The sequence below is a fragment of the Orycteropus afer genome, unplaced genomic scaffold, assembly GCF_000298275.1.
Source record: "Orycteropus afer afer isolate SDZICR_OR568_19922 unplaced genomic scaffold, OryAfe1.0 scaffold00291, whole genome shotgun sequence".
Lineage (NCBI taxonomy): Eukaryota > Metazoa > Chordata > Mammalia > Tubulidentata > Orycteropodidae > Orycteropus > Orycteropus afer.
Genome location: NW_006921878.1, coordinates 3,992,431 through 4,017,606, shown reverse-complemented (window position 1 = coordinate 4,017,606; position 25,176 = coordinate 3,992,431). Strand labels below are relative to the sequence as shown.

Here is a 25,176-nt window from a genome sequence, read left to right as displayed (position 1 = left end):
CCATTGGTGTTGATTGTAGAACCAAGTAATATGAAGTCTTTGACAACTTCAATCTTTTCTCCATTTACAATGATGCTGCTTATTGGTCCAGTTGTTAGGGTTTTTGTTTTCTTTATATTGAGAGGTAATCCATACTGCAGACTGTAGTCTTCAATTTTTATCAGTAAATGCTTTAAGTCATCCCCACTTTCAGCAAGCAAAGTTGTGTCTTCTGCGTGTTACAGGTTGTTAATGAGTCTTCCTCCAATCCTGATGCCAGTTTCTTGGATTATTTGCTCAGCATATAAATTGAATAAGTATGCTGAAAGGATACAACTCTGACGCACTCCTCTCCCGATTTTAAACCATGCAGTGTTCCCTTGTTCTGTTCAAACAACAGCCTCCTGGTTCCTTATGAGTACAATTAAGTGTTCTGAAATTTCCATTCTTCTCAATGTTGTCCATAATTTGTTATGATCTACAGTCGAATGCTTCTGCATAGCCAATAAATCACAAGTAAACATAGCTCTGGTATTCTTTGCTTTCAGCCAAGATCCATCTGATGTCAGCAATGATATCCTTCGTCCCACATCCTCTTCTGAATCCAGCTTGAATTTCTGGAAGTTCTCTGTCAACATACTGCTGCAACCGTTTTTGAATTATCTTCAGTAAGATTTTACTTGCATGTGGTATTAATGATATCATTTGAAAATTTACACATTCTGTGGAATCACCTTTCTTTGGAGTGGGGACAAATGTGGATCTCTTCCAGTCAGTTGGCCAGGGAGCTGTCTTTCCAATCTCTTGGCATAGCTGAGTGAGTGCCTCCAGTGCGGCATCCGTTTGTTAAAGCATCTCACTGGGTATTTCGTCAGTTCCTCCAAAACCAAACCAAACTCACTGCAGTTGAGTCGGATCCGACTCAAAGCAACCCCTCCTTGGGTTTCCAAGGCAGTATCACTAAGGAAGTAGATTGCCCAGTCTTCCTTCCGATTCCTACAGCCTTCTTTTTCGCCAATTCCTTCAGTGCAGCTTTGACGTCTTCCTTCAATACCATTGGCTCTTGATCAAATGCCACCTCCTCAAATGGATAAACATCGACCGATTCTTTTGTATAGTGACTCTGTGTATTCTTCCATCTTCTTTTGATGTTTTCTGCATCATTCAATATATTGCTCATAGAATGTTTCATTATTGCAACTCGAGGCTCAAATTTCCTCTTCAGTTCTTTCAGCTTGAGAAATGCCAAGCGTCTTCTTCCATTTTGGTTTTCTAATTTCATTATAAAAATTAACTGTTTTCTTGAGATTTCTCTTTGAGATCTTCTGTTCAGCTCTTTTATCTTGTCATTTCTTCCATTTCCTTTAGCTACTCTCCATTCAAGGGCATGTTTCAGAGTCTCTGTTGACATCCATTTTGGCCTTTTCTTCCTTTCCTGTGTTTTTAATGACCTTCTGCTTTCCTCATGGATGTTGTTCTTGATGTCATCCCATAATTCTTCTGGTGTTTGGTCACTGGTATTCAATGTATCAAATCTATTCTTTAGATGGTCTCCAAATTCAGGAAGGATACAATAAAGGTCATATTTTGGCTCCCATGAATTTGTTCTAATTGTCTTCATCTTCAACTTGAACTTGCACATGAGCAGTTAATGGTCTGTTCCACAATCAGTCCTGGCCTTGTTTTGGCTGAAGATAGCGAGCTTCTCCATAGCCTCTTGACACAGATATAGTCCATTTGATTCCTTCATACTCCATCTGGAGAAGTCCATGTGTATAGCTGCCGTTTGTGTTGTTGAAAAAAGGTATTTGCAATTAATAAGTCATTGGTCTTACAAAATTCTATCATGCAATCTCCAATGTTATTTCTGTCACCAAGGCCACATTTTCCAACTACTGGTGATTCTTCTTTGTTTCCAATTTTTGGATCCCAATCACCAGTGAAAATTAACACATCGTGATTGCATGTTTGGCCAATTTCAGACTGCAGAAGTTGGTAAAAATCTTCAATTTCCTCATCTTTGGCTTTGGTGGTTGGGGCGTAAATTTGAATAGAAGTATTAACTGGTGCTCCTTGTAGACATATGGATATTATCCTATCACTGACAGCATTATATCTCAGGATAGATCTTGAAATATTCTTTGTAATGATGAATGCCACGCCATTTCTCTTCAATTTGTCATTCCTGGCATAGTAGATCATATGGTTGTCTGATTCAAAATGGCCAAAACCAGTCCATTTCAGCTCACCGATGCCTAGGATATCAATCTTTATGCATTCCAATTCATTTTTGACAATTTCCAATTTTCTTAGATTCATACTTCATACATTCCATGTTCTGATTATTAATGGATGTTTACAGTTGTTTCTACTCATTTTGAGTCATTCCACATCAACAAATGGAGGTCCCAAAAGCTTGATTCCATCCACATGATTAAGGTCAGCTCTACTCTGAGTAGATAGCTTCCCCAGTCGTATTTTGAGTGCCTTCTGACCTAAAGGCCTCATCTTTCAGCACTCTATCAGACAATGTTTCAGGGCTATTCAAAGTCTGTCTCAGCAACTACCATAGTACGACAAACTGACAGACAAGTTCATTTCCCTTAGCTGTTCCAAACCGTTCCACTCACTTCCTGGTTTCCCTCAGCTACTCCAAACACACCACCCTGCCTCGCTTCCCTCTCAGCATCCCTCAGGCTGCTCCAAACCAACCAAGGCACCTTGCTTCCTTTCCGGCCTCCCTCAGGCCACTCCATTTTTACATACATATGTGTAATAATATATATACATGTACACACTATGTGAAACATACCATACTCAAAACTACTAACCCACTTCCAAAACTATCAAGTCTACTTACAGCGCCCCTAGAGGACAGAGTGGAACTGCCCCACAGGGTTTCCAAGGCTGTCAATCTTCACAGAAGCAAAGCCCAAACCAAACCCACTGCCATCCAGTCAGATTCTGACTCACAGAGCCCCTAGAGGACAGCAGAATTGCCCCAGAGGTTTTCCAAAGCTGTAATTCATATGGAAGTGGATTGCCACATCTTTCTCCCATGAAGTGGCTGGTGGGTTTATACCATCGACCTTTTTTATTACCAGCTGAGCACTTTGACTTGTGCCACCAATTCTCCTCTCAAAAGACTACAGTGTATGATTCCACATGTGAAATTTTCTAGAAAGGGCAAACCTAAAGAGACAAAAAGCAGAGCCGGGTGGCTGGGGCTGTAGATGGGTGGAGGACAGACTGCAAACAGCCCCAGGAACTGGTGGAGACTGATGGGCCTTACAACTAACTGCACCTTGATGACGGCTGTATACGTTTACTTCTTGTTGTAGGGTGCCGTGGAGTCCATTCCAACTCATGGTGAGCCCACATGACATAGCAGAACTTCCTTGAAGCGTTTTCTACGCTGTAACCTTTATAGGAGCAATCTCCAGGTCTTTCTCCTGCAGAGCTGCTGGGTGGGTTCAAACAACCACCCTCTCAGTTAGCAGTTGAGTGCTTAACCATCGCACCACCAAGGATTCTTGTATACACTTGTATCACTCACCCAACAGGACCCTGAGAATCTATACATTGCAATATGCAAATTGTATCTCAAAATCCCATTGTGGAAACTCTACGTACTCGTATGCAAAACAGAAAACGACAGGATGCTGGGAAGGCAGGGAAGACGATGGTGACACCTTCTCAGGTATTGATGTACATCAGTCATAGAGATACACTGCTAATTACAAAAGTGAGGTGACCACGGCTTGGCAAACTTTTTCTAGAGAGGGCCAGACAGTAAATACTTTTGTCTCTGTCAGCAAACAGCCGTGGCCTCTGTTATGGTCCTCAACTTTGCTGTTATAGCACAAAAGCAGCCACATGCGATGTACAAACAAATGGGTGTGGCCGTGTGCCAATAAAACTTTATTTACAAAAACAGGGAGGGGCCGATTTGGCTCCAGACTGCAGTTTACAGACCCCTGATGTAGTGTATGCTTATTTGTGGGTTTATTTATGTTTGTGCATGTGTGTGTCCGTGTGTGTATATATATGTACAGTTTGCCTTCTGTATCTGTGGGCTCCACATCCATGGACTCAACCAACCCTAGATGGAAAATACTGGGGTCTAGGGGTAGAATCCAGTGGTCAAAGCAATCGCTCAAAAGCTAGCAGCGTTCATTGTCAGTAAAGGCAAACGTTGACACACGGGTGGACAGACAGGCTGAACAATTAGGGTATATCTATGCGGGGTGGGGGTGGGGGTAGAGCACTAGTAGTGTAGTGCCTAAGGCATTTGACTGCTAACCAAGGCTGGAGGTTCAAACCCACCAGCTAGTCCCCAGAAGGAAGGTTGAGCAACCTACTTCCATAGTGATACCGCCTCAGAAACCCAAGGAGGGGTCGCTATGAGTCAGATCCGACTCCACGGCAGTGAGTTTGGTTTTACGCAGGGGCAGTGGCAGTGTGCCCATGACCATGTACAGGGGTGGCAGACAGTGTTTCTATAAGTGTATTTGTAGGTTCTGTAAGAAATGTCCAGGTACAGAGTAGAGTTGACTTGGGACAAGGTTGTAGTCACCTCTTGGCCACAGCCAACTACTCTGAGAGAGTGAGTAATTGGACCTGTGGGCTCAGGACCATGGTCGCAGGGGACATCAAGGTCAATTGGCATAATATGATACACAAAAACATTGTTCCACATCTACATTAAGTAGATACCCTCCTTGGAAAGATCAATCATGGGAGAATAGAAGGGCTGTGTTTACACAGGGCGACAGCTCAGGAGGCAGGAGTGCATGGGAGGGAAGGACACAGGGAAGAGGTAACTAGGGGGAGGAAGTGGGAAGAATGCTGTTGCATTGTGGGAAATTGCAGTCAATGTCAGGAGACAAAGTGTATGTGAAGTGCTGTACGGAAAATGAATTTGCACTGTAAACTTTCACCCAAATCACAATAAAAATTAAAAAAATAAAATAAAATAAAACCTGGCAGTACTATTTGCATAGCATTTACAATGTATTAAGTCTCATAAGTACTCTAAACCCAAAAAACCCAAACCCACCACCATCAGGTCAATTAAGACTCATCATGACCCCCACAGGGTTTCCAATCTTCACAGAAGCAGACTGCCTCATCTTTCTCCCGCAGACCAGCCAGTGGTTTCAGATCACTGACCTTTTGGTTGGCAGCGCGATGCCTTAACTACAGTGCCACCAGTTCTCTAGAGACTATTTAAAGTATATGGGAGGATGTATGTAATTATACACGGGACTTGAGCATCCAAGAACTGTATCCGAGAAGGTTCATGGAACCAATCCCCTGAGAATACTGAGGAGGACAGTGGCACGCATATGTTCATATACTTGTTCGTACACAGAATATCCCTGGAAGGAAGAAACTGGTAACAGTGAAGCCTCTGAGAAATAGGAACTGGGTGGCCGGGGGACAGGAAAGGAGGTAATTTTGGAATTTTGAACCATCTGAACATATTACCTATTGACCAGAACTGAAAAATTAAAAGGAAAAAACGGAAGCCTGAACACCCTGCCTGCAGGGCCTGGGCTCAGGCAGTGCTGGGGGCGGGGGCCCTCAGACATGCCTCAGAAAGGCAACTAGCACCCTCAGAACATCCTTAAACCTTAAACCAAGACTACCTTCTCCTCCTGAAGTCTTCGTAAAGCCAAAGCCAAGGCTAGCTGGACGAGTACAGAGCACTGTGCTCTGAGAACTAGCTCTGAGGGATCAGAGCAGTGGGAAAGATCAGACGGGAGCCTCCAGGGACAGTGAGTTCATGTTAATCGGGGGGAGGGCAACTCAGGAAAGGAGGGTGGGGACGGCTGCCATCTCTAAGACTGTCCTCAGTGTCACTGGAGCGTAGGGAGCAACGGTTGAATCGGTGGACGTTCTGCTGTGTGTATGCTCAACAACAACGCACTCTTGTTTCAAAGAAAGGAAAGCAAGGCAGCCAGCAGTGAGCAGGGAGGAAGAGGGTGCCACAGGGGGACAGGGAGGCCAGGGCAGAGGCCGTGGAAGGGGCCACCCCTGCAGGCCTCACACAGTCCCAGAGCCGGCCAGAGGCCCCAGGAGGGGCAGGGGACAGGGAAGGGAGGGTGGCCTGAGAGCCTCACCCAGTCTCAGAGCCAGCCAAAGGCCCCGGGGAGGGGATGGGGACAGGAAGAGGGTGGCCTAGTGGTGTTTACTCTCTGGCTCACCCGAGCATGACGTTGGCGTACAGCTCCCGTGCGGTCCTGGTCTCGCGCTTCCGCAGGATCTCGGCGTCATACCAGAAACCACGCTCCTTGGGGTTGTCGGGGTTGTAGTTGAGCATGACTGTCTGGCCCACCTCCAGCTCCTGCCACGGAAGGATGGTGCGGGCACGTGCACGGACGTCCCGGGAGCTCATCTGGACCACGCCATTCTCCGGGTAGCTGAGGAAGAGCCCACCGTGCCCATCACCAGGAGACCCCACAGTAACGGGAACCAGGCTGCAGCAGAGGAGGCCACGCCTGGCATGGGCAGGATGAGCTTCAGCACAGTGGTATCCAGGCCCTTCCCCGACCATCTCAGGGGCTGGTGTCCAAAGGACTGATGCCAACGGTTAACCAAAAAATGCTGTTAACCAAAACAACTGGAGATTCAAGTCCACTCAGGGTACCTCGGAAGGCAGGCCCGGGGATCACCCTCTGACCAACCAGCCACTGAAAACCTCACAGAGCACAGCCCTACCCTGACACACGGGGGGGTCGCCATGAGTTCAAGTCAATCCACAGCCACTGTCTGACTCCCCAGGTGGTGCACGCTTCATGCACTTGGCTGTGGGTAAGGTCCAAATCCACCCCGTGGCACATTGGAAGAAAGGCCTGCCAAACTCCTTCCGAAAGATCACAGCCATTGGAAACTCTATGGAGTACAGTTCAACTCTGACACACGTGGGTCACCGTGAGCCAGAAGCAACTCAACAGCAACTGATTTTTCAAGATGGATGGACAGTCAGGGAAGTTAGTAATTTTTGCCGAGCAAAACCTCATGCACCTGGAAAGATTCTAGGCACTAGGGCCACAGCAGGGAACCAGATTAAGACTCAGTCCCCCAGGACGTAAGCTTTACGCAGACAGGCATGTGTGCTCTCCGTGTATCCCCCAGGCCTAGCACAGAGCCTGGTACATAATTAAAAAAACAAAGCAAATTTGTTGTCGTCAAGTCGATCCTGACTAGCGATCCCATGTGTGACAGTGAACCTGTGCTCCATGAGGTTTTTTGGCTGTAAACATCACAGAAGCAGACCGCCAGGCCTTTCTGCTACAGCACCAGTCAGTGGGTTCAAACCACCAACTTTCACGTTAGTAGTCAGGCACAAACCATCTGTGCCACCCAGGGACTTTGGCGCATAGTAGGCCCTCAATATATACTTGCACAGTGAACAGACCTGTACAGTCCAGTAACGGAGAGAGGCATAGACAAGATGGCTTCCTGGGGTAGGAAGTGTATGAATAAAAAAGACGGGATACTCAGGGGAGGGAGAGCAGCTCAGGCTGTGGCATCAGGACCTGGTTCCCCAAGAAGAGTGAGGAGGAACCAGCTTCCTTCGGGACACCATGCTGCTCTGCTATGGGGGTCTCATGGGTAGTTTGGGGACGTAAGGGGTGAGGTCCCCAGATCCTCACCATCACTCCCAGGGTGGTACTCAACTCCAGGCCTGTAGACACTGAGCCAAGGACACTTTCCAGAGACTGACTGTCCCCAGGAGTCATCACAAGCCCCAGGCCCGTCTGCCTGGTGACACTCACTCATCATATTTCACATGGTAAATGACGTCATCCTCCAGGGGCGGGCTGGAGGTGGAGCTGCAGGGCTCGTCCCTTGAGGGCCCCTTCCTGGTCACTCTGACCACCTGCGCCTCGAACCACGCGCCCATGTTCGTGTCCCGAGCGTCGACGTATTCATTGACCTGCAACCCAGGTAAGGGACATGGATGAGCAAAACTGACGCGGGCCTGCGTGGTCCCAGAGCACTTGGGGGTGGGGGTGGGGGCACCTTCGGTCTGGTGCAAATGCAACCCCTACAACAGATGCCTGCCCTCAGCATTCCTGATGTGAGGCCAGACCCTTCTCTGAGGTGGGGCCGTCCTGTGCACTGTAGGAGGTTGAGCAGCACCCCTGGCCTCCACCCACTCATGCCAGTAGTACTCTCTACTTACTCAGGACAACAGAAAAATGTCCCCTGATATCCTAATGTCCCGGGGTGGGTAAGTAATCAAATCGCCCCAGGGTGAGTACCCCTGGCCTATACAAGAAAGCAAAGGGTGACAGGTCCTGTCGCTGAATTGTACACGTGAAGACTGTGGAAGTGGCAAAAGACTTGTCACATGTGTACTTTACACACACACACACACACACACACTAATTAGTTAATTTAAAAAAAAATTAAAGGAAGACCATGCTTCTCAAAAATAATTCTTGGGGTTAAATGCTCGCATCCTCCAGTCTCCACTATGGGGTGCTGGAACAAATGACAGTCCGCCATTCAGTGGACTTCCTGCTGTTTTACTGGAGCGGGATAGGTGGCTGTCCGCTAACAGGAAGTGATCTTCACCAAATATGAGAAGAAAAAGGCCTACAGACTAGGAAAAGAAGCCTGTTGGCACAGCGGTTAAGTGCTTGGGGGTGAACCCACCCAGAAGCTCTGGTTTTTGAGGGAGACCTGGCGATCTGCTCTTACAAAGACTGCCGTTGTTACTGTTGGGCGCCACTGAGTTGATTCTGACTCATAGAGACCACCTCCAAGTGGCAGAGTAGAGCTGCCCCCAAGGGTTCCTTGGGCTGTCAGCTTTGGGGGAACAGCTTGTCAAGGCTCTTCTCCCGTAAAGATCCCCACCCAGGAAACCCTAGGGAGCAGCTCTACTCTGTCACTTGGGGCCACTATGAGCAAAAAATCAGTGATGGCAACAACACACACACACTCGAGAAAACTGACTTTAAAGAAAGCACAAAACAAGCCCCACAAGGCCAGTGGCGACTGGGAGGCAGCCATGTTAACAGAGGCCCCTGCTGCTCAGCTCCAGCCAGACTGCAGGGCCGGAATGGCTGCGGAGGCCAGCAGCATCAGCCTCCAGGAGAAGCCAGAGGTCCAGATCACTCCATGCCATCTCCTTATTCTCAGGCATAGCAGGGAATCCAAGTATTATAGCCATGGCAAAGGTGAAGAGGAGACGTCGGCCGGCCTCTGACACAGAACTCTGCCTTCTGAGGTTACAAAAGAATCCCTAGATGCCAGGAAATACACCCATGTTCAGGGCAGCACTGCACACAACAGCCCAGGGGCAAACCACCCACGCAGCTATCCGCAGCCAGAGACACACAACGTGGTCCACCTGTGCACTGCAGTATTACCCAGCGCAAACCTGACACAGGTTACAACACGGACAGCCTCTGAAAACGTGCTGAGTGAAGTAACTCAGACACAAGGGACAAAGGTTGTAGGATCCCACTCGGAAGAACAATACCAGGATACAGACAGATGCAGAGACAGAAGGAGATTAGTGGTTCCGTAGGGGCAAAGGGGAGTTCTTGGGTCATGCAAACGGTTAGGTACTCAGCTGCTAACTGAAAGGGTGGAGGTTCAAGTCCACCTAAAAGCACCTTAGAAGAAAGGCCTGGACTTCTTTTACTTCCGAAAACTCAGCCACTGAAACCCCTATGAAGCCACCATGAGTCAGAGTTGACTCCATCGCAAGTGGTTTTGTTTTTTGTTTTGGTAGGGTCCAGGGGAAATGTAACCAAGAGAGATTACTAATGAGTATGGGGTATGTATTGAGAATGGGGTATCTATTGTGTGGGAAGTATCCATCATGTGGGGGACATCCATTGCATAGGGGTATCTATATGGTCTAGGGGAGTTTCTATTGGATCCGACTCATAATGATCCCCCCTTCTTGGGTTTTCGAGGCAGTATCACTATGGAAGTAAATTGCCCCATCTTCCTTCCGAGGAGTGGCTAGTGGGTTTGAACTGCCAGCCTTCTGGTTACCAGTGAAATGCCTTAGGCACTACACTACCAGAGCTCCTATCTATTGCATAGGGGTTATCTATCATGTAGGGGTATCTACTGCATAAGGGTATCTATGATGTAGGGGGCTAGCTATTGTGTAAGGGGTAAAGGATGTCTATGGCACAGGGGTGTCTATGTGTAGGGATGTCTGGCATAGGGGTGTTTATGACATAGGGATGTCTATGGTGTAGGGATATCTATTGTGTAGTAGTATCTACCGAGGGAGACATAAGTGTTCTAAAACTTGATCGTCAGGATGGTCACACAACTCAGTGAACTCAGTAAAAATCACTGAACTGTACACTTTAAAAGGATGGATTTTACACTATGTGCCAAGTGCTTAACTACTTCTTACACTAACCAAACTCACTGCCATTGAATCAATTCCAACTCATAGCGACCCCCATAGGATTTCTAAAGCTGTCATTCTTTATGGAAGCAGACACCCTCATCTTTCTTCCGCAGAGCAGCTAGTGGATTTGAACCACCGACCTTTGGGTTAGCAGCCCGATGCATTACCCACGGCACCACCAGAGCTCCTTAGTAAGGCTAAAGAAGCACCGTATGCAACTATTCCGACTGACTTACAAACCCTTAAAGACACAGTCAGGAACAGATCTCATTCATAACCCAGGGACTGTCTGAGCCTTAAAGTGGTTGGATTCTTAATTATATGAATTTCACCTAAACTTAAAAAAAAAAAAAAAAAAAAAGAATCCCTTCAAGGAACCTTATGGAAACTGCCTATGAGTGGATTTCCCTTTTGCAGGACATAAGCTGCCCAGCCCTGAGATGGGGGGAGCTGGCCTGCACTTGGCGAGCTTCTGGACAGGCAGATGGCAGGGCAGCAATGCCTGCGGGGAGTGGGGAGCACACAGCCCAGCCAGGCAGACGATGCCACCCCTGAGCCTGCGTAAGCTCACCTTGTAGAGCCCGAGCTCAGTCTCATCCCATGTGTCCTCGTCCGCCAAGCCAGCCTTGCTGTCGGCGTCCGCAGATGCCTCACCGTGGTTGGACGACTTGTCCGACTCACCCTGGCCCAGGCAGCAGCCCGAGTCGGTGTCAGAGAGCTCAGAGTCGCGTTCCTTCGTGCTGGGGGGCAGCACCAGGCTCTGGCGGACCAGCAGCTGGATGGTGTCATTCAGGCGGACGTCATAGTCAAAGAGAGTGTGGCCATCTTCCATCTGCAGGGACAGTGAAAGGCAGGTCACCAAACACTTACTGAGCATCTGCTGGTGCCAGGCTGGCCTGGCCCAGGCCCTGCAAATAAAGGCAGGGAAAAAAATGCTAGATCTCCTTGCTCTACCCACTCAGCACCATCAAGTCGATGCCAAGTCCTAGTGACCCTACAGGTCAGAGCAGTGGTTCTCACCCGGGGGAGATTCTGTGCCTCTAGGGGATACTTGGTGATTTCTGGAGACATCTTTGTTGGTACAATTGAAGGAGGGATGCCGCTGGCATCGAGTGGGTAGAGACCAAAGATGCTGCTCAACCCCTACAGTGCACAGGATGGCCCCATCCCAGAGAAGGATTCGGCCCCAAATGTCAGCAGTGCAAAGGCTCAAAGACCCTGAACTATACGAACCTAAACCAAACCAAACCAAACTCTTTGCCGTGGAGTCAGTTCCAATTCTTACCAACCCTATAGGACAGAGTAGAACTGCCCCATAGAGTTCCCAAGGCTATAATCTTCACAGAAGCAGACTACCTAACCTTTCTCCCACAGAGGGGCTGGCGGGTTCAAACCACTGACCTTGTGGTTAGCAGCCAAGCACTTAACCACTATGCCACCAGGGCTCCTTATCTGAACCTAAGGAGACCTAACATCCCAACATGCACTTACTTCCAAAGGCTCAGACCTTATCCACCCCAGGGCAGCTTTTCTGACACATTAGCCCCACATCTCACTAATAATTCCTGTACCCTCATTTCTCCCACCAAATCCCTGTGGTTAACACCCTCACTACTAATGGAAAGGTTGGGGGTTTGAGTCCACCCAGAGGTACCTCTGTATAGATCTCCTGAAAACAGTCACTAAAAACCCTATGCATGAAGCAAAGAGAAGAAAATCCAGGACTCGAGGAAACAATTAGTGTAAAGAACCACGGACGACAAGAACCACAGCCTCCAGACCCCAAGATCAGAAGAACTGGAGGGTGCTCGGCTATCACTACCAGCCGCTGTGATTGGAATCACAGAAGGTCCTGCACAGAGCAAGAGAAAAATGTAGAACAAAACTCAAAATCATAAAAAAGACCAGCCTTACTGGTCTGATAGGGACTGGGAATCTCCGAGGCTATGGCCCTTAGACACCCTTCAGGCCTGGAACTGAACCTACCCTGGAGATCACCGCTCAGCCAAACAGCAGACAGGCCTGTAAGGTGAACAGTAGCTCCTGTGAGGAACGTGCTCCTCAGAGCCATCAACCACACGAGACCAGAAGGGCAGCATCTGCCCCAAACCAAAGCTCAGAAGGCAGGAAGGAGCAGGGAAGGGGTGCATGGAAACAGGAAACCCAGGGAGGAAGTGGGAAGAGTGCTGTCACACCAAGCGAACACGACAAAGCACAATATGTATAAACGTTAAATGGGGAACTAACCTGCTCTGTAAACTTTCACCCAAACCACAAGAAAATGACCAAGAAACAAAAAACAAACCCAGTGGAGCACACATGGGGGTCACTGTGAGTGGGGTCAACTCAAGGACAACCAGACCACCTTCCTTTCACCCAGGGCACAGCGAGAGCCTCCAGGGGCCTGGTAAAAACACGGAATCCATGGGGAGACCAGAGAGAATGCAACCCAATGCCAGCTTCCAACTCAGGACCAGGGAGCAGCTGTGTCGTCAAGCAGAGATGGGGTCACTCTGAGTCAAAAATGAACTTGATAGCACCCAACAAGAAGTCCCTAACATGGTGTAAATCGATAGAGAGAACCTGCATGAACAAAAGCTCTTTGGGGTCCTCATTCATTTTGAAGCACATAAGGGGGCTCTGAGACCATGAGTTTGAAAACCAGTGCCCTAGACAAGTACTGGCAGCACAGTGCACCAAGAGACCTGTTCAGAGTGTCCCGCAGCTGTCCCGCTCCTCACAGTAAAACCTGGAACACGCACTAAACAGGATCTGGAGCCTGGACTGAAGCACTGCGGTGTAACTGGCAAACTACGGGAAGCAGGACAGGTTTAAATAAAGTTTTATTGGCACATAGACATGCTCATTTGTTTCCGTGTTGTTGGCTGCTTTGTCCTACAATGGCACAGTTGGGTAGTCCAGAAAGAGACTGTGTGGCTTGGAGAGCCACAGATAATCACTTCTTCCTGTTGGGTCCCAGTGAGCTGATGTCAATTTATGGGGACCCTAAATGACAGTGAACTGCCCCATGGGGTTTCCTGGGCTGCAGTCATCATGAGTGGAAATTGGCCCAATGGCAGTGGGTTCGGTTTTTGGTTAATCCTCCCAGAATCAGACTGGCAGTTCTTTCTCCCGTGGAGCCACTGGGTGGGTTCGAACCTTTGGGTTAGAAGCTGAGTGCTTAACTGCTGAGCCATCAGGGCTCTTTTAAATATTACTCTTTATATAAACAGTTTGCTGACCTCTGGCTTGGAGAGTGTGCTCTTGCTGGGCTGTCCTGAGGAAGGGGGGCCATAGCGCATGGATAATGGCGGCAGGTACCCTCCCTCTCACAGTCCACAGAGCTCGTCTAAGAAGCAACTGCTCTGTTTGTGCCTGGCCCTCCCCTCCGAGGGGACAGAAAAGGCCAGGCCAGTGGACACACTGGTGCACCACTGTGACACAACAGGCCCTCACACAGCGATAGCAAGGCCACCACTTTGGGTGACCTGTCAGACAGACCTGAACACCATCTTCGGGGCAGGTGTGGCCCAGTTTAGCATCTCTATGGAAGGAAACTGTCCAGCCTTCCTTCCGAGGTGTGGCTGGTGAGTTTGAGCCACCAGCCTTCTGGTTAGCAGTCAAATGCCTTAAGCACTAGGCCACCAGACTACCTTCTAAATTGGTAGTTCTCAACTGGGGTGATTCTGTCTCCCTGGGAACATCAGGCCATGTCTGGGGATATCTGTGGTTGTCACAATTTGGGGTTGCTGCTGGCAGTGAGTGGGTAGTGGGCAGGGACTATGTTTAACACTCTATAGTACACAGGACTCTGTCCCCCAAGAATAATCTGGCCCCTGTGTCAGCAGTACTGAGGGGGACAGACCCTGTGTTAATTATCTAGAAAGAACAGACTTCAGTTCCTGCTCCAGAATAAAGCCCCGATGGGTCAGACGGTGTAAACCAGGAGGCCACTCCAGCTCCTGTGACCCCCTCCTCTCTTCTCTGTACTTAGCGTATGCATTAAACGTGGGAAGCGTCCTAGGACGTCAGAGGATTGTGAGATGCAGGGTCTCTTGTGGGTCAGTGGAAGCCCCTAACCAGGGCTTCCCACTGGCAACGATTCTGCCCCAGCAGACGTTGGGGCCATCTGCAGTTGTCACAAATGGGGAAGGAAGTGCTACTGGCATCGAATGGGTGGAGGCCAGGGACGTTGCTCAGCACCATACAGTGCACAGGACACCCCAGCCCCAGAAAACGGCCCAGCCTGTCTGTCAGCAGTGCTGAGAGGGAGGGGCTATGAGCTAAGGGCCTAACTGTGCTCTCACTGCGAGCCAGGCATGGGCTCAGCCCTTCACGCTCGCGCCACGTTGAACTCTTACTGCCCCGCGATGTGGTGGGTCCTCACTGAGTCCCTTTTTAAAGGCAAGGACATGGGGACAGAGAGCAAGGCACTGGCTAGAGAAGCCTGACAGAGGTCCTATAAAGCATGGCCTTGTACCTGAGCGTGTGAAAGGCACCATAAATGACAGCTATTGTTATTGTCATGGGCGGCCCCAAAAAAAGGCGCCAGATGCTTCCCGCCTTTGCCCAGCCTGGGCCTGCTGCCTAAGTCCCCTCCCCCACACGGCTCCCCACATTTCCTCCAACTAAGCAACAGAACCGCCAACCCACCGAGCCAAAGCAAGCCGCCTGCCACGAATCCTTCCCCGTCCTGAAGACAGCCTCAACTACACTCTATGTTCCCAGACAACCTCGCTGCCAACCCGTACTGTCATGCAATGTTGCTTTAAAAAAAAAAGCAAACGCTCTAGAATGTTCTGTAAAAAACAACTCCTCACTTCCCACCCGCTGGGAATCGCACTGCTGTGTAGCTGCTGCTAACCCAGTGTGTGTGCAGACCTGACTCGCTGCAACGCGCCACTCCATGTCTTTGTCCCCACCCTCCTGCCATGGTCCACTCTCCCGAAGGGCCATGGCACTTCCGAGGCGTGCAGCCTTGGGGACACTGCCTCACGGCTCTGGAGCTTGGGTTCTTATCCGGGAAACAGAAACAACTCCACATTCCTCCCTGAAGAGGTGAGAGGCGGTGGGGCCTCACAAAGCCGCCATGCGGGAAAGGCACATTGCAGCAGGGGGTAAAAGGAAGTGACACTGGCTCCAGAATCGGAACAGTTGAGGCACTTGGCTGCTAATCCAAAGGCTGGCGGTTCGAGTCCGCCCACAGGCCCCTTCAGAAGAAAGGCCTTGAAATCTATTTCTGACAACTCAGCCATCGTTAACCCTGTAGAGACTGCATGTCACTAAACGGCACACGTAGAAACTGCTGAATTGGTGTATGTCTTGCTATGTTTATTCTCAACAACAAAACAAGTAAAATTAGAAAAGCACACAGCCTAAGGAGCCCAGTCCACCGGGCAGCATTTTGTTCTCGGTACACAGGGGCACCGAGTCGGAGCCAGTCCAGTGGCACCTAACAACAAGGAGCTCAGGTTTACTCTGACATGCAGGGGGTCCCCACAAGCTGACAGCCACAGGTTTAAAATCCAGGTGAGGTGACTTTAGGTGTTTACACTTCTTTTGACTTTTCTGTATTGAAGGGAGCTCTGGTGGTATAGTACCTAAAGCATTTGACTGCTAACCAGAAGGCTGGTGGTTCAAACCCACCAGCCACTCCTCAGAAGGAAGACTGGGCAATCTACTTCCATAGAGATACCACCTTGGAAACCCAAGGACGGGTCGCTATGAGTTGGGATCGACTTGACGGCAGTGAGTTTGGTTTTTTAGTATGTTTGAAATTTTTCATCATAAATAACGGATGTGTGTGTGTGTGTGTGTGTGTGTTAAATATTAAAATGCTAGCACAGTACCCAGCCCATAAAAGGCACTCAAAAGTATTTGTTCCCTTGTTGAGGGGGCTCAAGTCTAACCTATCTATTATGAGTTGAACTGTGTCCCCCAAAAAGGTACACTGAAGTCGATACCCCCAATACCACAAACATGACCTTGCCTGGGAACAGGGTATTTCAGGTGTGATTAGTTCACATCAGAACGTCTTGAGAAAGCCCAACCCCAGTGACTGCTGAGTTGGCCCGGCTCATGGGGATCCCACGTGTGCTCCACGGGGTTGATACTGGCTGACTTGGAAATTGTATCGCCTGCCTCTGGTGTCCTTATCAAAAAGGAAGAAAAAGCACAGACATACAAACCCAGTGAGAAGGTGGCTGTGTGGAGTTGGAAGTGGAAACTGGAATAATGCTGATACAAACCTAAGGCACCTGTGACCACTATGAACTAGAGAAAACCAGAAAGTGTCCTCCCTAGAGCTGTGGGGAAGCGCAGCCCTGCCAACACCCTCGACTCGGACTCCTGGCCTCCAGAAGGCTGAGACTGCAACGTCTGCTGCTTTAAGCTACCAGTGTGTGGCACTTTGTTCCACGGCTCCTCTAGGTGATGCATACATCACCTTTGAACTATCCCTCGAACTGAGCCACACCCGGGAGGTTTTCCACAACCATCTGTCAGCTGCAGGCCCCTGTGCTGAATAAACAGGCTGAGTGGCGGTTTGGATGGGACAAAAATGAACCACCATGAAAGGAGAGAAAGAAGAAGAGGTGGAGAAGACGAGGAAGAGGGAAAGGAAAGAGAGGAGGAAGCGGAGGAGGAGGAGCAGGGAGAAAACAAGCCCTGGGGCTCCACCCCACTCCCAGCCCCATCGTCTCCCCACACCTATCTGCAAAGTGAGGGAAATGACAAGACACATGGTGCAGTCAAACCCTCAAGTTCCCGGGGATTGGCAGGGAGGGTTAACACAAATTCTTAAGGCATTCAAGTCATCGACTGGCTTACAGGAAGACGGCTAAAGGAGGCCTCCCAGGGGGCCACAAGCCTAAGAAATTAATCATCGAGTCTCATTTCAAGTCAGTACCCGGGATCCTCCCAACCCCAGAAACCCCAAGCCAAGCTCGCTCGTGTCTGCTTTTCAATCCCGACGCCAGATGGCAGCAATACCCAGCACGAGATGCCACAACAACAGAAGTGGGACATTCACAGCAGCGCAACTGACTACTTTTAAGCCCATGCTCGATGCACGCCCCTGTCCCTTAGGTCCAACTGACTCCCGGAGGGCTCCAGCAGACAGACTAACACTCTCCACTGTGCTGTCTTGTCCCACCCGGGAAATCCCCCTCATGATACACCCCACTGTCCCCCAAAGACATCGTCAACCACGGAAATTCCCAGGGAGGCTGCGTCGGGAATGGGAACAACTGTTAGAGCTGGGGTGGCCATTTTAAATGCTATCAGAGCCCAGGGAGAGGGCGACCTCAGGGACCATGGAGCTCACACGGCTGCTGAGAGCATCCACTCCCATTCCTGGGGTGCTGTTGCTTTTGTGTGCCACGGAGTCTATTTCCACTCATAGCGACCTTATGTGACAGAGCAGAACTGCCCTACGGGGTTTCCTAGGCTGTAATCTTAACAGGATCAGATCACCAAGTAGTCAGCTAAAAAGTAGCCCCACAGTGGCAGAGATTCTTGGCATCTAAGCACCGCTTTGAGTAAGCCAATCCAAATTCCTAGAAAACAGACCCTGTGAGATCAGATGCTAAATAGGTGCAGGCTGTGCGTGTTTTAAAGAAAAGCCTTGTCCCTTCTGTCCGATCTGAGCGATGATTCTAGATCTTTCCTCTAAATTCATCTTTCTTCTAAATTCCTGTCTTGGCCACCTCCAACTACTGTCTCTAGAAATGCTTTCTGGGGAGTTTAAAAAATTTTCAAAGGCGCTTAAAAGCCCAAGCCCTACAACTGCCCGTGCAGCGTGTCAGCCTACAAGCCAGGCCTTTGTTCCCTGGCCGGCATTTGAGGTTTCTGTGGACTTCTCCTTCCGGGAGACGTGAAGCGGACCGGATGAGGGGGGAGAAGGTGTCTGTTGGTGGCGGCTGAGGCGCAGTGCCTGGACCAGGCTGAGAACAAAGGTGCTGGGCAGTGGGCGGCCTGCAGGGCGGGTTTACCTGCTTGCCCCGGTAGAAGAGTCTCTGCAGGCCTGGCTCCACGTGGAACACGTCCTGGATCTTCCGCCGCAACTCCTCCACCTTGGTCAGCCTGGACAGCGAGTCCACAGAGTGGGCCTCCTTGCCATCCATGGTGCGCACTTGGATCCACATGGTGTCAGGGCTGAGAGAGGGAGCAAGCAGGACACTGGGCGGTCAGTTCCTCTGCCACTAAGCCATACTCCGGCCATCGTTGCTTTTGTCTGGTCAGTGGGCACCAGAAAACTTGCAGAATATTTTCTTCCCACCCTCTCTGGGCCCCAAAGATGGCTAGAAACTGGGGCAGGGTGGGATGAATTAATTAAGGAATGAATAAATTAAGGACTGACCAGGGAAGGGGAGTAAGGGGAGAACGAAAAGGGTCTCGGACCACTTAGTCCCACTCAGCTCCCTTACACAGAAGAAAACATGAACGCCCAGAAAAGGTGGACCGTCCAAGGGCACCCAGCCAAACAGCGAGCGGCCAAGATCTTTCGTTCATTCATTCCTCGTATTCATATTTACGGAAGAGGGAATTCCAAAAGTCCGGCGCGGGCCGGAACTTCCGAAGTCCCTCAGGAATTCAATGAAGTGGCACTGAGGGTAAGATCCCCACCACAGACCCGCCGGTCCCGGGACCCCTCGGTGCCCCACACGCGCGTGCGCGCCCTGCCCTGCAGTGGCCATGGCAACCGGGCGCCCCGTCCCGGTCGCCCCAGCGCGCTCCACCACTCACCTCAACCCGGTGGCAGCGGCCAGGCTCTCTGGCGGGTTCCAGCGCGCTGGCTCGCGCTCCCGGGACCCCGGCCCCCAGCCCCAGCCCCCTCCCGCCCGCGGGGCCGCGCCAGCGAGCCCACGCCCACCCCCACCTCGGGGACCGGCCAAGGGGCCCCGCTCGTCAAGTCCTGCCCCTTCACTTCAGCCGCCTCGTTCATTGGCTCCACTCTGCCCCGCCGCTCCGCCCCACTCGATTCCCATTGGTCCATACGCGCCCGGGGAACGCAGGGCGCGCGAAATCAGGCTCGGGCGCGACAATTGAATCGCGGGGCTCCCCGCGCGCAGGCGCGGATCCTGACATCCTCCTCCGCGGCTCCCCGGGCCCTCCCCCACCCGGCCGGGCTACCCCCAGCCAGGCTCACTGGACGCACTGTTGGCTCGGCCAGAATTGGGGCCCCCGTGGGCAACTCCCAGGACTGGCCGCGGAAGCTTCAATCCTGGGACTGCCAGCAAGACAGCCTGGCGCAGGCACCCGTGCGCCCCGTGCTAGCCGCGCAGCTGCTCAGGGAAGTTCTGCAAAGTCCCCGCGCCCGGTGCGCCGCGCCCCCCGGGCCAAGTCTCGCCCCGAAGCCCGCCGTGCTGCTCACCTAGCCGGCCAGCCCGATCCGCTCGCCTGCCTGCACGCCTGGCCCGGCTGGGGGTGGCGTGGACCCGCGTACTTGACCCGGTCACTGCGCAGATGTGTGTGCGACCCGGAGCGCGCGGACGGCCACCGCTGCCGGACCTGCTACCAGCCGCTCTGATTTTTTTCCCGCGAAAACTCGGCGTTTGGGAGTTGCGGGGCCGCGGGAGGCCGATCCCGGGGCGGGCGCCTGCCTCTTGATTGGCCGCCTCAGTGGCGGGAAGACAGAAAGGGGGGGGGGGCCCCCCCCGCCTCTGCCTACCCCCCCCCTCCACCCGGCCCCGCCCAGCCTTGAGCGCTCTGCTGGGCGCGCCCAGCGTGCAACGGGCCCGATGGCGGGACACAGACCCCCCATGTGTGCACCCCAGGAGTCCTTGGCATCACCCCCCCATGGTAGGGAACCCCCCTGACCTCTTAAGTCTGTTCTCACAGCGCCCCCTCCCCAGGCACGCACTGACCAGTAGGGCCAGGAAGGCCCCAGTCAGTGTCAAAATACTGCGAGAGAACCTGGGGGGTCCCCATAAGACCACCTGCATCTGACGACCCTTCTGATGGCCCCAATACCACTTCCTTAAGGCAGGTCCCTCCAACGCTCCCCACCCAACCCACCAGCAGGGCTTGTTTGCTGGGTTTTCCCGCCTCGTTTTCCCGCCTTCGGGAGCTGTCCAGGCGGCAAGGCGGCCCTGCCCCCTCCACCCTGCCTGCTCCACTCTGGCCAGTCCAGGCGGGCACACAGTGACCCATGCCCGGCACCTACAAGGACCAGATAGGGTGCTCAGGGCTGGAGGAGTTGTTCTGAATGGGCAGTGGGCAAGGCAGACCCAGTCAGTGATCTCGGAGCGATGAAATTCTGTCTGGAGAGACCAGTAACAAGTAATGAATACAGCAGATAATTTCAGTGAATATCCCCAGCTAAGATAAGACAATGGCTGACGGGAGACCGGCGTCCACATGGCGGAGAGGGAGGATATTCTGGTGGACGAGTGGGCCTCTCTGAGCAGGTGACATCTGAGTTGAGATCTGAGATGAGAAGCCATGGACAGATTGGATGAGGAGGGAAGGGCAAGCTCAGTGGCCGGAAAAGGCTTAGAGGTGTTGGGATGAATGGAGCAAAGGGGAGGGCTGGAGGGGAAGAGGCCAGCAGGGTGTCCTCTCAGGCCACCAGGAGGACTTTGGTCTATCTCCCAAGAGCAGTACACAGCACAGGAGGGCCACAAGCAGGAAGGAGGTATTAGCTTTGCCTTAGGTTGTTACAAGCTCCCCTTGGCCCTATGCCAAGTCCCTTCTACCTTGGCCCTGGTGCTTCTGGTCTCATTTCCCCAAGTAGTCAGCAGAATAATGGCCCCCAACAATGTTCAGGTCCTATTCCCCGGGACCTGTGAATGTGTGTTATCTTTCATGATGAATAGAGCCCTGGTGGCACAATGGTTAAGCACTTGGCTGCCAACCAAAAGGTCGGTGGTTGAAACCCACCAGCTGCTCCACGGCAGAAAGATGTGGCAGTCTGCTTCTGTAAAGATTACAGCCGTGGATGGGACGGGTCTACTCTGTCCTATAGAGTTGCTATGAGTCAAAATCGACTCACAGGCACCTAACAACAACATGGCAAGTGGGACTTTGAAGAGAGGATGAAATCAAGGGTCTTGAGATGGGGAAGCATATCTTCGATTATCTGGGTGGCCCTAAATGTCATCTCATGGGTCCTTATAAAAGGGAGACGAGGGCCAGAGTCAGGAAGGAGATGAAACGGTGGAAGCAGAGGTGGTAATGTCCCCACAGGACCAGGAACATGGGAAGCATCTGTTGTTAGTTGTCATCAGGTCAATTTCAACTCCTTGCAACCCATGTAAGCAGAGTAGAACTGCTCTGTAGGGTTTTCAAGGCTGTGACCTTTCAAAAGCAGATCACCAGGCCTGTCTTCTGAGGCACCTCAAGTTGGTTCCAACCACCAATCTTGTGTTTAGTAGTCAAACACTTAACCATTTGCATCAACAAATGGATTCTTTCTTACCATCTCCAGACAGAATGCACCTCTGACAACACTGATTTTAGATTGCAAGGCCCAATTCAGACTTCTGGCCTTCAGAACTATAAGATAATACATTTGGGTTGTTTTAAGCCACTATATTCGTGGGCATTTGTTAGAGCAGCAATAAGAAACTAATACACTCCAATACTGTGATGTCCAAATACACAGCTGTTAACTCTCTCCAACTTCAGGTCATGGTCAATGCTACTGGACACATTCTGGAGCCTCAGCCATCAGCCACGTATAGACCATGTCACAAGTGTAAGCAAGTATCAAGGACCTCTCCCTGAGTTTGTGAGGCAAGTTAGGACTTCCAAATCAAGAACACCTGCTGCATATTCTTGTTTGTGCCTGGTGTTGCAAAAACTCAACAAGGCACTAAGAGGGAATACAATTCTTCATGTATACTTGGGAGTGAGGGGCCCAGCCAAGGTCCCTTAGGTATGGGAAGATAGGTAATTAGAATGACATGTCTGGATTTCCCTGAAGAAAAGTCCTTGAGGAGAGGCATGAAGGGTCCCATTTCTCTAGTCATTCCAAAAAAGATGAAGAGGTGCCCAGTGAGTGAACCAATGGGCCTCCCTGAATAGATGACATTTGAGAGATGAGCTTCAGAAGGGTTGCCCACGTTAAAAATAATAAACACATACGAGACTATGCCTGAGAAATGGTTTGACAATTCTCAAAAAGTTAAACATAGAATTACTATTTTGTCGTTGTCAATTGTCAACACATTATTTAACCCATGGTGACCCCACGTGTACAGAGCAGCACTGTGCTCCACGGGGTGTTCAAGCCTGTGATCTTTTGGAAGCAGGTCACCAGGCCTTTCTTCCAAGGCACTCTGGCCTGGTGGTTGAGTGCTTACCCATTTGTGTCACCCAGGGCCTCCAGAATTACTGTACTGTTGTGTGCCCGTGAGTTGATTGTGACTCCTAACTACCCTATAAGACTGAGTAGAACTGTCCCAAAGTTTCCAAGGCTGTAAGCTTTACAGAACCAGTTATTCCTGGTGCCTGGTTTGGATATGGGCCCGACCTGCAGAGCAGCTCCAGTAAACACCCAGAACAATTAAAAGCAGGGACTCAAACAGGTCCTTGTGCACCAGCATTCACAGCAGCATGATTGAAAGAGCAAAAAGGTACAAACTACCCAAGTGTCTGTGAACATAGGAGTGGATAAACAAAACGTGGCCTAGCCATATGATGGAATATGAGCCGTAAAAAGGAGCAAAGAACTGAGGGATGCCACAATGTGGATCAACTTAAAGACGTCATGCTAGGTGAAATACATAAACCAGGCACAAAAGGACACATCCACTCATAGGAGGTATCTTTATTGTTGTTGTTTCGTGCTGTCAAGCTGGCTCTGGCTCAGAGTGGCCTTACGGTCTGGCTCTGCACCATCTCCACGATCAGTTCCCACCACAAGGATTTCATTGGCTAATTTTCAGATATCGATCACCATGCCATTCTTCCCAGTCTGTCTCAGTCTGGAAGCTCTGCTGACACTTGTCCATCATGGGCGACCCCCGCGGGCATTTGACATTCTGGTGGGATGGCTTCCAGCATCCTCTAAAATAGGCAAATGTGTAGAGAACAGAAAGTAGAATCGAGGTCACCAGGGGCTGGGGAGAAGGGGAAGAGGGGAGTTATTGTTTAGTGGGCATCGGTTTCTGTTGGGGATGATAAGATCTGGAAACGGATAATGGTGCTAGTCACACAACAGTGTGAATATACTTAACGCCATCCTCTGAATCATACACTGAGAAATGGTTAAAATGTCAAACCTTAAACCAAAAAGACCTATGCTTTCTCTGAAGTCTTGTTTAGACCAAAAATAGTTCTGCTTCAGTCTCCCTTGGGCACTGTGCTCTTTAAGAACTCTCTCTCAAGGATCACATTAACAGCAACTCGAAAGGTTAGATGGGAATCTGAGCAGGCAGTGAGTTCATATTCATGGGGAGGAACAACTCGGAAAAGGAGGGTGGCATGACTCAAAGAACATCATCAACGTCACCAAATTGTACATGTAGAAATTGTTGAGCTGGTATGTTTTTGCTGGTTGTGTTCTTGACAACAGTATAATATATGTTCTGGTTCCCTAGTGCTGTTCTGACAAGAATATACCACCAATGGGACGCCTTTAACAAACAGGAGTTTATTCTCACAATTTAGAGGCTTTAAGACCAAGTTCAAAGTGCCCGGCTCTAGGGGCTGGGTGAAAGCCCTTCAACCTTGGGCTTCAGCTCTGCCTCTTGCTCCTGGTCCACTGAAGCTAAAGACATCTCTTCACTCAGGCAGCTACTGGATGCTGAGGTTAACAAGCCCAAGGTTGACAAATAAAATGGCACAGTCCTGATGCTACCAAATCACACAACAGGCCATTAACCTCAGTCCATTGTAAGTCCCAAGGTTGGCAGAGCATGGCAGGCTGCTGAACAATGACATGGCTATATGCAGGGTCCAAGCATGCCATAAGCTAGAGACCATTCCCAAAGCTCTTTCTTATATATGGAAAGCAGACCACATACCCAAATGCAGCTTCTCAGCTGCTTCCAGTAGATTCCACCATGGAGTTGATTACCAGTCTCATCATGGGGAATGCTATATCCAGCTGCCCAGTTACTCAACCAGGCCCAGCCAAGTTGACACTCAAACGTAACCACCACAATATAAAATAATTTTTTAATGGTTAAAATGGTTAATTTTATGTGGTACATAGTTTACCACAATAAAAAATAAACGAGAGAGAGAGTGACTATGCCCGGCATTTCAGAAAGAGGCTCACTAACCAGTTAAGGAGAGAAGACACTGATGTCCACTAAAGACATCACACAAAATACTGCAAGGTACAACAAAGACAATGAACCAAGGATGTCAGAGGCTTGAGGGGAGACCCCTCCTAGCACCTCTTCAGCTTCCGAGGCCCTCCCACTAGGCTCGGGGCCATATCCAAATCAGGCCTCAGGAATAACTCTGCTCCAGTGCAGAGGGCCTCAGTTTCCCTTTTGCAAGATGATACACTCTCAAAGGTCATTCAGTCATCCAACCAACTTATTGTATGTCCTGAGTCAGGCAGACACCGGTAGACACAACTTACTGTGACAACATCCCACCGGGAAGAGGCTTCCTGTCCAATGAGGGGGACGCACACGTAAAGAGAAATGTCAAGAGAGCAGGGAGACTGCTCCATGATGGAGTCAAGGGTCAGCTTGAGCACACGACACTGTGAGCCTCACCCGTCCACATGGGTTTGGTGGATCTGCCATCTGCACTCTTTTCTAACACCCCAAACCATCAAACTCACCGCCGTTGAGTCGGATCCGACTCATAGCAGCCCCTCCTTGGGTTTCCGAGGCAGT

General features: G+C 50.5%; 1 protein-coding gene across 1 annotated transcript in view; it reads right to left on the bottom strand.

Moving 5' to 3' along the window:
• Positions 1-18,519, bottom strand: part of UHRF1 (ubiquitin like with PHD and ring finger domains 1) — a 44,752-nt gene extending 26,233 nt beyond the window's left edge. Inside the window, exons 1-4 of the mRNA XM_042782323.1 lie at positions 18,367-18,519; positions 10,947-11,207; positions 7,764-7,924; positions 6,189-6,404 (exon numbers count right to left, since the gene is read on the bottom strand). Of these exons, the coding sequence (XP_042638257.1) occupies positions 6,189-6,404; positions 7,764-7,924; positions 10,947-11,207; positions 18,367-18,519 (791 nt within the window). The remainder of the gene's footprint in view (positions 1-6,188; positions 6,405-7,763; positions 7,925-10,946; positions 11,208-18,366) is intronic.
• Between the last annotated feature and the right edge of the window lie 6,657 nt (positions 18,520-25,176).